Source organism: Pogona vitticeps, chromosome 2 (genome assembly GCF_051106095.1).
Source record: "Pogona vitticeps strain Pit_001003342236 chromosome 2, PviZW2.1, whole genome shotgun sequence".
Taxonomy (NCBI): domain Eukaryota; kingdom Metazoa; phylum Chordata; class Lepidosauria; order Squamata; family Agamidae; genus Pogona; species Pogona vitticeps.
This window is the reverse complement of record NC_135784.1, coordinates 77,609,616-77,622,285: the sequence shown is the minus strand read 5'-3', so window position 1 is coordinate 77,622,285 and position 12,670 is coordinate 77,609,616. Positions and strand designations below refer to the sequence as shown.

The following is a 12,670-nucleotide window of genomic DNA, read 5'->3' as shown; positions in this document are numbered from 1 at the left end:
ATCAATCCCCAAAGTAACTTCAGGGAGTCGTTCCTAAGAAACGCTCCTCTACCGTCTTAGAGTTAGATTCTAACTTGGCAACATTAAGGGACTTCTCCAAACTAGGCGCTCCGCTAATGGGGCGCTTGCTCCCCAATTCCCAACTACTGAAAACAAAACAAAACAAAGCCCTGACAAGGAGGACTTTATTTTTCTTGTCGGAGGACATTAAGTCTCACCTTCCGGCCTCCCCTTTAAGCACCGGACGCCGTTACTAGGGCGGCCGGAGAAGCGGGCAAACTGAATTGCTCGGGCGGCAACAATCGTGACGGCGCTTGGTTCCGCTTCGGTTCTCCCGCCGTCATGGCGTTTGCTTGCTTGGTAAGGGTAGGAAGGGGGTGGTGGTGGAAGGAACGAGAATACTGTATTTTCTGGGCTCCGACATCTGTCTGGAGCCGGTTTTGGCTGGGTGGCTTCGGCGAGAGTCCAGAAACGCGTTAGTGTCCCGGGTTGGGGGAGGAAAGTAATTTGGGAATGGGCAGGCGAGAAGGAGCTCAGTTGGAAAACCCGGACGGGACGGGACAGGAGGGGCAAGGGTGGCCTGGGGGGGGCAGCTTTTGGGTCGCAAGAGCCGAATAGTAGTGGTGGCCCAAAACAGGAACGTTTGCGATTTCCACCTTCTGTGAGTCGGGGGGACGGGATCAAAATCAGAACTTTTCCCTGTAGATGTTAAGCGTTCTTTCCTTCTCTTCCAAATATATATATATATATATAAAAGATGAGTGGGAGATGAAGATGTTGCTGGGCATGGTGTAAAAAAACTCAGTCTGTGGCAATACTGTACAGTATTAAGGTGCCATGCAGGACTTAATGAGATTAGGTTGTGTTTGCAGCCATAATAGCAGATGCCCTTTTAAGACTCGGAGATTTGCCCCTTTCTGGCTACAGGGAACGGGTAGGTGAAGATTTCTTTTCTGCTGGGAAGAGCTTCACCTGGTGAATTTCTGCCACTTAGGTTTCTACCTGTCAAATACACAGGAGCCGTTTGGGGAGGAAATCCAAATTGTACCAACATGTTGCCATAGGTCATCAAAAACTGGGGGAGGAACAAAGTTTTATTTAAATGATGTTGCTTAGTTACTGGGACATCTCTGCTACTTTCCCAATTTTGTAAAGTACCAAAGCGTAGGGTGCCCAGATGGTGCCCAGTAAGTTCCTCCACCTTTTTAACATTAGACACGAGAGGTACAGAAGCTCGCTCTCTTCTTGTGCATATGGCCACCTTGCAGTTGCATGACAGGGAGCACAGCAACTCTAAAATCAAAGATGTTAGGGATCCTTCAGCATATCAAATTAGTATGTGTTGACAGTTGCATTCTGGAGAGAGCCAAACTGAAGTGTAGTGTCAGAAACATGAGACTCTATATTCCAGGACAGAAATTACTGTTTTGTACACTTGGCCTTTGGGATGTGTAGGGAGAATGTCTGTGGTGCAGGGATTGAATGCTGTGATGGTGATTCCTGAAAACATTTTCTATAGTTGATCACTACAGTTTTCATATTCTTCTGAGGCATACGATGATCTCCAAACTCTTTACCTACAAGTAAATTTTACTCAAATACTGTATAAGTATGATTGCAGTTGAGTTTCCAATTAACTTCCAATGGTGAGGATTGTGACATGAGAGCTATATCCAATGATACATTGTGAGAAGCCAGTGTGATGTCTTACGCACTTGTGGTTGAAAATGCTGTGTACAAGTGTGTTGTGGCATAACTTGTATTCTCTATGTTGCATTAATGATACTGGAAACTTTCCAGTTCTCAAACTTCATCTAAAAATCAGGTTTAAAAAATCTCTGATACTCACTCCACACCACAATTGCCTTGCAGTTCTTTAGTGCTAAAATAGAAAATTGAGCACTTTTAACAGTTTGTTAGTGCCAACTTTACTTCATTTAAAAATATGTATATTTTGTGGAGAAGAACACTCCCAAACTACTGACTTGATGTAAAAGAATTTGAATTGGTTTTATATAGTTTCCTTTCTTAAATGAACACTGGAGCATAGCTGTACAGTATATGCTCTGTGCTAGAAATAAAAATGCAAGGCACTGAAACAGCTGGAACTGTTAAGCCTAGGCAACTCGTTACTGTTTTGTGTATGGGAGTGTCTCTTCAGAGTTGGGAGGTTAATTCTCCTCCCCCTACATCAGTGGTCTCCAACCTTGGGCCTTCAGATGTTCTTGGACTTCAACTCCCAGAAATCCTAGCCAGCAGAAGTGGCAGCAAAGGCTTCTGTGAGTTGTAGTCCAAGAACATCTGGAGGCCCAAGGCTGGGGAACACTACCCTACATGGTCTACAGGGACTGACTACATTTCAAATTACAATGTTTGTAAGAACTAGTAATGGAAAAATGATATTAAAATGAATGCTGACTTGGTTAAGAAACCAAATTTTACTCCCTAGAATTTTGTACACTTTATATGCATAGCTGTGTACTCAGATATTTGACTTAGAAGTATAGTCAGAATTCTGTACTGTAGTTTGAAATCATACTGTTTGTACTAAAAAGGTTTCTGAATTAGTTACATAGTTGATCTTCATGATGCCAGCTGTATAACTTTAGTAAAACTGTTGGTTTTACATGGTCAGTGCACACAATTGATCCATGTTTGTGCTTGATACTTAGCCTTTGTCTTTCTACAATTCCTAAAGATATATATTAAAAGGTAATTGAATGTTTAATTTTGGTGGAAATGACTGCACTGTTCTTGTAAAACAACACAATTCTGCCTTATTCCCAGTTTTGAATATTCTGAAGTTGTTAAATTTCACAGTTGATTTAATGAAAAATGTATTTTATTGTATAAAGATTGTATATGGTCATTAATTGTTAGAGTTATAGCTTTTAATACATTGAATTCATAAATTAATATGCGTTAGTGGCTATATTTATGCTCCTATTAATCATATACCTGGTATGATACATTTGTATATGACTGAAGAACAAAATGATTTTTTTTAATCACACAGGAAGATCCAACATTAGAGAGGCATTTTAAAGGCCACCGAGATGCAGTAACTAGTGTGGATTTCAGTCTAAATAAGAAACAGCTTGGTAAGTTACCAACTTAACATCATTTTCTTCCAGTTTGTCTTACATAGGGCAAAATCCACGAAAATTATCTCTACGCTGTTCAAAAGTCATTGTTAAAATTCTGATTGAGAAGTGTAAGCTGTGCATCCTTCAAAGCTGAATCATTTTAGCAATCTCTATAAAGCAAGGCGGGGGGATTCAGAGCTCTTCAGATTTTGGCTCCTGTCAGTCAGCATGGCCAATGAGGCAGGGATGATGAGAGCTGTAGTCCCTCAACATCTGGAGTTCAGAAGATCATCCACTCGTAATAATAAAGAATGTTTTGTCCTAATACAAGCTTTTTGGTATCGTCCTCATTTTTGAGGTTTGATAATCTGTTATGCCCCACCCACATGTCATTTGCCATCAATTTCAAGCCTTTCAGTACTGTATTAAGTTCATAATTTAAAATTAAAAATAAACACAAAACACAGTGAAAAGTATTGTAAATTAAAAATAAGCATATATAGTGAAAATGTGCTTGTTACACTTTCTTTCCTTAATTATGGCCTTGAAATATCCATATAAAATAAATTGATATCACAAATGTTTATTTAGGACATTATTACCAATATTTATATTCCACTGGTAAAGTGTAGAAGAATGTTTTCTTATAAATGTCTTGCCACTGTTGTATCATCACTATTAGAACCAGTTGTAATTACACAATACTGTGCAAGTTTTCAGGTTCTCCAGATCTCTTCTTGAGGCTAGGTGACAAAATAGTATAAAACACAATGTTGTGGATTTATAATTGCTCCTAAAGATATTATCTCCTACATATTTTGGACCTCATTTTGTTCTGGCTACTTTTGTTTTTGTTATTAGAAGTGACTCAGTTGGCCCAAAGAGAGAGCAAATTACTGATGTCCTCAGAATGCTTTATCAGGCAAGAGATGGGAGGGATGCCGTTGTTCCCCAAGGTTGAAAATGCTGAAGTCCTCTACCAAATGGTGCTTCTCTGCTTTTCAGCTTGCTCTGCCTAATTTATTTGTGAAATGAAAGTGCCATATTTTAAAAAACTAAATGCATCAATGACTCATGTTTGGGTCCAATTGGATTAGGCTCTGCAATTAAAAACATTTCAGTCATGTAAGGAGCCTATAAGGGTTAGTGAACTGGAACTTGGAAAATTCAATTTGGAGTCTTCATTGAGCCACCATGTGTGCTAGCCTGATCTACCTCACAGGGTTGTATGTAGGATAAAGTTGGCAGGAGCAGAGCCATGTATTTTCTTGGGTTCGATGAAGAAAGAGATAAAAATAAAGATAATTAAACATAAACAATTAAGCAAGTGTCAATAGGTCATAGAGAAGTTGCCACTCTGCCTTCCCTAAAAATCAGATGTTCGCTTGCCTGCCTCTTTTAGTCCTCCATCAAAATCCCTTCATCGTTTTTCCTGAGCACAGGAAAGTTCCTCAGATTAACTGTGGCAGCACCCTGTGGTTACGAATCCTCTCTGAGGATCTGAGTTACTAATGGGGAGGAAAAGGGGAAAGTGAGGAAAAGCAGGCCTCGTTGTGCTGTCTCTTACATACTTGCACTGACCCCCCCCCTCCACTACTAGAGGAGGCCATGTACTGCCTTCCTGTGCTTTTTATGCCAGAGCTTGGTGTTTGTTGAGATTGCCTGTAGCGGTGGTGGTGGTGGGTTGGTTCGCAAGTGGTGCTAGCATCCACATGCAAGCAGTAAGTGGCCAGGACCTTTGCTCCTCTCTCCACATCTTTATTTCCACCTCCTTTGAAATGCATTTGTGCCTTTCTAGGAGGGTGTCTCCCTGTGTTTGGGAAACTTTAGTCTGTCTAGATGTTAGGCAAATGTATGGCATAGACTGCGATTAGGACTGAACCCTTAGCAAGAGTACTTTCCCCAATTAAAGTTGAGACATTGAAAAAGATAAAAACGAACTACAGAGAATTTGGAATGGAGGAAACAGAGACAAGAGAAAATGCTGTTGTTGTTATGTTGCATTTCTCCCAACAAAGGACCCGAAGTCGCTCACAACATTAAAATTCACACAATTTAAAAATACAATAAGTTAAATATTAAAAGATAAATTAAACAATATATGATTTAAAATACAATTAAAAGATTAGAACATGGAAATATAAGGAAGATTAGAATTATGTGATAAATTATAGAATGAATTATATGATTAAATGATAGAATTATAAATGTCTTTCTAACTTGGAGGAAAGTGCATTTCAAACATTTGTGAGGAATTAATATGTCTATGAGGGTCTCTAAAAGCAATGAAAAGCAATAGATGGCAGTAAAGGCAATTTAAACTGAATACTGTACAATGCTTTCCTCCTGCAAGTGGAATCTGGTTATGGAATGACTTTGTTGCTTATAATTCTTCAGTTTGTTTCCCTAGCTATTTTAAAGAAAAAATGCTGAGAGGCATACATTATTTTGAATGGAGTTCTGTTATTGCCAGCAGTTGAAACGGACTGTGTGTTTGCTATTGTATTTCTTTCATTAAAGAATACAGCTTTCTTTTGAAGGAAAAAAAGAAAATTTCAGGCTGGATATTTGTACAGCTGCCAACTATATGATCTGTTTCCAGAGTAATTTTTAAAATGTAATGAGTGTCTTCATTTATTTAATCTAGTAAGTGGCTCTATGGATTCTTGTTTGATGATCTGGAGCATGAAACCTCAGATGAGAGCCTATCGCTTTGTGGGTCACAAAGATGCAGTAATGTGTGTGCATTTTTCACCATCTGGCCATTTGATTGCTTCCGGTTCTAGAGATAAAACAGTTCGCTTATGGGTTCCAAGTGTGTAAGTATCTGCTGATGTTCCCCACTTCCCACTCCACTTCCATTTTTCTAAATATATATATATTTATAGGTTTTTTCACTTCTTGAATACTCCAAGATCTGGAATAATTTTTAGAATGAGTTCAATTGAAGATGGTTGCTTATTATCCTTTGAGGCAGAAACTGTTTTTCCCCATCACGTCTACAATATGTTTTCATCAATGAACATAAAGAGAACAATGTCGAAAGGCTTGTTTCTTTTCATACTGGAGAGGGTGGGCTGAAGAAGCTGTTTGCCTCTATGGCTTAGCTGGTGCACAGTCAGTTTATAGATTTTGTAGCCAAAATCCTGTTGCTTAGCATAGTAAATCTCACTAGAATAGACCCATTGAATCAATGGGGGTTTGGTGAACCGCTCCTCCACAAGTTCTCTTGATTCAAATTGGTATATATGTCTCCCTTCAACAATGCTGGAGTTAGGGGCACTGGACCCAAAGTCTGTATATAACTCTTACACCCTCAAAAATGTAACTACAAAGCACCAACATTTGATTAACACACATGCACAAACAGAGACAACAGAGGTGCCAAGTCTCTTTAAAGGCAGCTAAAGGATAGAAAAAGCTTCTGTCAGAAGGGGGAAACGGAGGTGTGATCTTCCTTCCTTCCTTCTCCTCCACTTCCGCCATCCCAGCAGAACAGCATGCTGCTGTGATCTCCCCTAACCTACATCATCCTCTTGGCATACCCCAACTCTCTTCAGCCACCATGAGGAGCTGCTGTACCAGTTGATGGGGCTATCCTTGAGACTACCATATTGCTGACAACAGGGGCCTTGGTAAGTCCAAGACCCACCTTTCTCAGGCCTCTTCCTGAAGATGAATAGCAGCAGAGCATTTATTAAATATTCATTTATTGGGAAAAAATTATTGAAAAAAATCATGTATAACCAAAATCACCCTGCTTAGATCTGTGCAGTTCAAGGGAGAAGTGTACTCCGACTGCAACCTACCTTAGTATAGTAGGTCACAGTTAAAGTTAGCCCATTTGAATCAATGGAACCTACGGAGGAGTTAATTCTTTAAATTCGCATGGATTCAATGGGCCTATTCTAGTGCAATTTACTATTCTAAGCACCAGAATTAGGCCAATGTTTCTGCTGTCTGGTTCTGGATCAATTTCTGAACATGGTCCTGGTTACAAATGACTTTAAGACTTAAACAGTATAGCCTAGTGGTGGTGAAGGAACAATGCTATAACGTTGTCCTCCATAAACAGAAAGATGCTTCTGGCCTAAATCAAGCATCTACATAAAATCCAGCATCCAAAATAGCATCGAACCGGTAGTGCCATGGACATTCCTTCCTGTACCCTCCACCTTATAGCCCATCTGCTCTGGTGGGTTTCCCAATCCCTTGGAGTAGGATTGAAGGCATGCAAGCAATTGCAGCAGGGAAGAGGGATTGTCTAGCTCCAAGCTGTAGCAGTTCTATCAGGATGGTTTATACCAGTGGTTCTTAACGTGGGCGATAATGCCCCCCAGGGGGCGATTTCATTTTTCAGGGGTGCGGCAGAACGAAAAGGGGCGGTGTGGGGGCGCTGGAGCAGAAGGGGGGCAGTAGGGGGGCGCTGGAGCAAGCCAAACCTGTTACGATGGCTGCAGCCTTTTTACAGTGTGCATGAATATATATTTTTCTCCAATCTTAATTTAGTTTCAGAGTTTTCATCTTGAAATTTTTAGTTCCTGCATTGTGGTTTGTTTTTATGCCCTTTTTATATTTCTTTTTGCGTCTTAAAATTCGCTTGCAACTAAATCATTAAATGTTACTTTTTTGGGGCATTTCATTTTCTTGGAATTGAATTTTGTTTTCAGGGGTCATTGGATTTAAGTGTCATTCATAAATAAATAGATAGATAGATAGATAGATAGATAGATAGATAGATAGATAGATAGATAGATAGATAGATAGATAGATAGATAGATAGATAGATAGATAGATAGATAGATAGATAGATAGATAGATAGATAGATATCATTGCCGCGGGGAGGGGGGCGATGATAACTTCCTCAATGGCTCAAGGGGGCGTTTCTTTCAAAAAGGTTAAGAAACACTGGTTTATACTATGTACCCCTACTGTGTCTGGAGAAGTCTTCATAGGATACACTTGAGTGGAAGGAACACTTTTATTCTGGAGGGACAAGCATGCTTACTTGGGAGCAGGAGGAGAAGTTGTAGACGAACTGTATGGCTTGTATCTTTTTAGGAACATCCTGAGCTAGGAGCTTTTTCCTCTGTTTGTTTCTGGTGTGTAACTGGGAAAGAGATTGCAATATCCCCTTTTAAGAAGCAGACGTGCACTGAGAATAAAATACGTGCCTGTTGATTGAACATTTACATTGGTAACTGGAGCAAGCCTGGGTTTTAGTGTCTGCTCTTCAAACTTCTGGCTGGCTTATTAACTTTTAGTTTTATGTAAAGCAGCTGAGTTCTGTACAGCAACATACAAGAATATTTATAGCTCATTATTTATTTGTGCAAGAAAAGCTCAGAGCAATGTGAGCTATGTCACTAAACATGAATTTCTCATTGGTTATCCATTAAGCGTCTCCAGCTCTCAGCTGGCCCCTTTGTTTACTGTCCTTTCCCTCTTAGAAGTAACACATATGATGTTCTTGTACATTCTTCCATTGCATCTCTGGAACAAAAAGTTTTAATAGGATGCTACTTTGATTCCAAAACTCCAAGTAAACATTATTTGTTTCATTATAATATTTCACGTAAAGGACACAGGCACAAATTCCCTGTAGGTAAGAGCTGTTCCAGTAACAACTGAAGTGGAACAGTTTGTTCATGTTCTGTAATTTGGTATGTTCTGTATGGCTAAGATCAAAAGTCTTCCTAGTATAAGTTTTATATTTATATGTATGTTTCAAACGACTTGAAATACAATGTCCTTTTCTGTTTTATTCTCCTCTCCCATCTCCAAACTAAGCAAGGGAGAATCGACTGCCTTCAAGGCCCATACAGCAACCGTCAGAAGCGTTCACTTTTCTACTGATGGGCAGTCGTTGGTTACAGCCTCTGATGACAAAACAGTTAAAGTCTGGGCTGTCCACAGACAAAAATTCTTGTTCTCCCTAAGTCAACACATCAACTGGGTTCGTTGTGCTAAGTAAGTAAAACTGTTTTTCTGTATAACATTGTGGTGATGTATGTGGTGTTGAAAACGTTTCACTTATGTGAAAACTACTGCTTTTCTCTCCATGGGTTAAATCCCAAGTTTGGCTTACTTAGAATAGACCCTAAAGGAGTTTTTCTTGTGTCCATTGATTTTAGTGGGCCTCCTCTAAGGATGACTATACAGTAGTGCCTCGCATAGCGATCGCTCCGTATAGCGGCAAAATCACTTAGCAACGCTGTTTTTGCGATTGCAAAAGCGATCACTTTGCGATGGCCCCTATGGGGAAATTTCGCTTTGCGATGATAGCAAGGAAGCGATCGTCGCAAAGCCCCCATTTTCAGCCAGCTGATCGGTGGTTTCAAAATGGCCGCCGGATAAACAAAATGGCCACCCGCTGTTTTCAGGCACGGATTCCTTGCTTTAGAGGCACCGAAAATGGAGGCACTATGGAGGATCTTCGCTTAAAGGTGAGTTTTAAGCCCATAGGAACGCATTAATCACATTTTAATGTGTTTCTATGGGCTTTTTATTTTCGCTTAGCGATGTTATCACTTAGCAGCGATTTTTTCTGCACGAATAAACATCGCTAAGCGAGGCACCACTGTTTTTGGATCCAACCCAATGGGTAGCATCCTGTAGAGAGACACTGGGCCCATGTTTGTACAAAAACCATCCTATTCCTACCAGTCTTTGTGTGTTGGGGAAAATTTGAGTGGGGAACCTTCTGAGAGTATATAGATTATCTTCTACATCAGGGGTCTCCAAACTTTTCACATGGAGGGCCATATAACATATTTTTGATATTTTCAAGGGCCGAAGGAAGGCACATGAATGCACGTGCTCCTGCTCACTCATACACATGCTAGCCCACCAACACTCCCACCCACCTGCATGCATACATTCCCACCCACCCACATGCATGCACTCCTGCCCACTCACACTCACACCCACCCACCAGCGCTGGCTGGATAAAAAGGTCAGACGTGGCCCGTGGGCCATACTTTGGAGACCCCTGTTCTACATCGTCTGTCCAGACCCATGGGCAGATAGGTTGCAGGCATTAGAGCTGGAATAAGTGGTAAGTGAGGGCAGCCCTGCTCTCTTTTAACATGATGTTTATTTCATGGAAAGAAAGAAGATAGCTGAATGGGGCTTTCATACAGAATGGAGACTTCAGACCAATGAAGACCTAAGCTGTTGATGAAGTCATGTACAAATCCTCAATGAGCAAGGAAAGGAGGATGGGTTTTTACCCCTCCCCTTTGTGATTGAAAAAGGAGAGACAGAGTGCTTTCATTTCCATTCTTTCTGAAGACCTGGAGGGTGCAATCCTATACACAGTTACCTAGGACTAAGTCTCATTGAACACTGGGAGGCTCGGTAAGCATGTGCAGGTTAAATTAGTCTCCTAGACTTGTTTTCAATACCAGAATTTTAGTTGAGATGCCTAAGATAACAAAGGAGTGGAGAAATTGAAAAATAGGTAGGCATTTTTGTTATGTGAAAAATTGCATTGTCCTAATTATATTCAAAGATAATGAATATTTATAGTTAATGAATATTCACTGATTTCCGTGAGCCTGTTAGCTCAGCAGGACTGCACGCTTGAAAAATGACCGTCTTATTTCAGATGCTAAATTAAATCCTAGCTTATGTTGTCTCTGAAAAAAATGTCTGTCTTTTAGATTTTCGCCTGATGGAAGACTGATCGTATCCTCCAGTGATGACAAGACTGTCAAACTCTGGGATAAAACAAGCAGAGAATGTATACATTCTTTCTGTGAGCATGGCGGGCAAGTATCAAGCTACCTCCTTGGGATTTCAAGACTTTCTCCTGTTTCTGAGAAGTGTATGAAGATCCCTTCCCCATTTTAATTTTTTTTATTTCTTTTCAAAATGTCAAGCATCACATTTTATACTATTTATATTTCACCCTAGATGCAATTTTGGAAGTGGTCCCATTTTATTAATTGGAATTTACGTTACTGTGAGTAAAGAACAGAGGCCCTCAAGCATGCTACCTCATATGGAACAGAAAGACATTTTAAGTTCTTGTGCGTCAGAGTAGAAGGGAACTGTAAATCTAATTTCTGGAGTTTCTACATTCAACGGTATTAAGGAGCGACACACTCTGTCCTACTTGATAAAAAGGTGCCTCATTCCAGCCCTACTAACCTGTGTGTAGGGTTAAAGAGGAGAAGGGTAGTCTGAAATAAGCATGAGAAATGGTTGGGGCAGGAAGGAAGGGGGCAGACTGGTCAGGAAAAATACATGGGAGAGTCTGAGATGTATTAAGCCTAGCCACATTCTGAAGGGCCCTTTGATTTACATTTTTACTACTGCTCCTTATTACAGTAGTACCTCGGTTTAGAAATACCTTGATTAATGTAATTTTCAGTTTACGAACGAAAATCCATTGAAAATAATGCCTTAGTTTACATTTTTTTTCTGCAATATGAAGCAAGTTTGCATTGTGCCTGGGAGGTTTATAGCACCGCCCCCGTTCATGCATTCATATAGGAAACTGTGTTTCGGTTTGTGAATTTTTGGCATTACAAAATGTCCCAAAGAACGCATAAATTTTGTAAACCGAGGTACGCCTGTATTTTTCACTATATTGGGACTGGGAAACAGCTGAAGGTCTGAGGGATGCACAGCCCCACACCTAGACTTTGGAGGGTCACTGTTCCTGTGCCCCACCCCCCAAAATATGATTCTTTATTTGCATCTTTTTTTTCTTGTACTGAAAAAGCCCCGTATGCCTTCTGGTGGCAAGTTTTTTTAAAAAAATGGGGATGAAGGGCAAGAGGTGTTGCAGGTGGGGGGGGGGCAAACACAGGAAAATGTACTCTGTATTCCCAGAGGGTACCAAGGAGGTTTTTTACATTTACACTTTTGAATTGGGAGCAGGGTGTTTACAATATGGAGCACTTTATATGGCTCATGGCCTGCACTTTGCCCACCCCTATTCTGTAGGAATGACATAATTTGGGGGCAAACTCTTCTGAGCCAGTATAATAGAAAAGGTAACAAATGGAACTGATCTTGAGTTGTATTTTTCCTCGAAATGTTTGTTGCTATATGGCAGCTTTGAGTTGTGTTTATTTATTAATTGCACTTATAACCTTCCCTTCCACTGATGGTCATTACTGTATATGGCTTTCTAATTGCATTTGGCTTAAAATAGTTACAGAGCTGCTGTAGCCAGCAACTCTGATGAGATAGCATTCCTGATTATGGCTGTTCTGTGATGTTGCTGATATGAACATGGTTATAGAACTCTTTACAGACCGACACAGTGAATGCCCAAGATCTTGAATGCTACTGTTCACATGGAGCTGGTGGGCGCTGGAGTTACACATCCACCCACCTGACCTTTAGTCCTACCCACCAGCAAGCAAATGGCTGCAGTGACTGCTGCTCACGAACATAATGTTCTCACATTAGGGGAGCTAATAGATACTATGGAAGATTGACTCCAGGAAGACTGGTGCCACAACTTTTTTCTTTTACCACAAGAGGGTCTTGTTGAGTTAATGATTTAGCCTTCCTTGGCCATGCTTTGCATTTTTTATATATATAAATTGCCTCCTTATTCCTCTAG

The 12,670-nt window shown here is 40.3% G+C and overlaps 1 protein-coding gene across 1 annotated transcript in view; it reads left to right on the top strand.

The window, feature by feature from the left end:
- The first annotated feature begins 228 nt into the window (after positions 1–228).
- Positions 229–12,670, top strand: part of POC1A (POC1 centriolar protein A) — a 41,580-nt gene continuing 29,138 nt past the window's right edge. Inside the window, exons 1-5 of the mRNA XM_020796661.3 lie at positions 229–360; positions 3,017–3,101; positions 5,734–5,905; positions 8,878–9,057; positions 10,752–10,859. Of these exons, the coding sequence (XP_020652320.3) occupies positions 343–360; positions 3,017–3,101; positions 5,734–5,905; positions 8,878–9,057; positions 10,752–10,859 (563 nt within the window). The 5' untranslated portion in view covers positions 229–342. The remainder of the gene's footprint in view (positions 361–3,016; positions 3,102–5,733; positions 5,906–8,877; positions 9,058–10,751; positions 10,860–12,670) is intronic.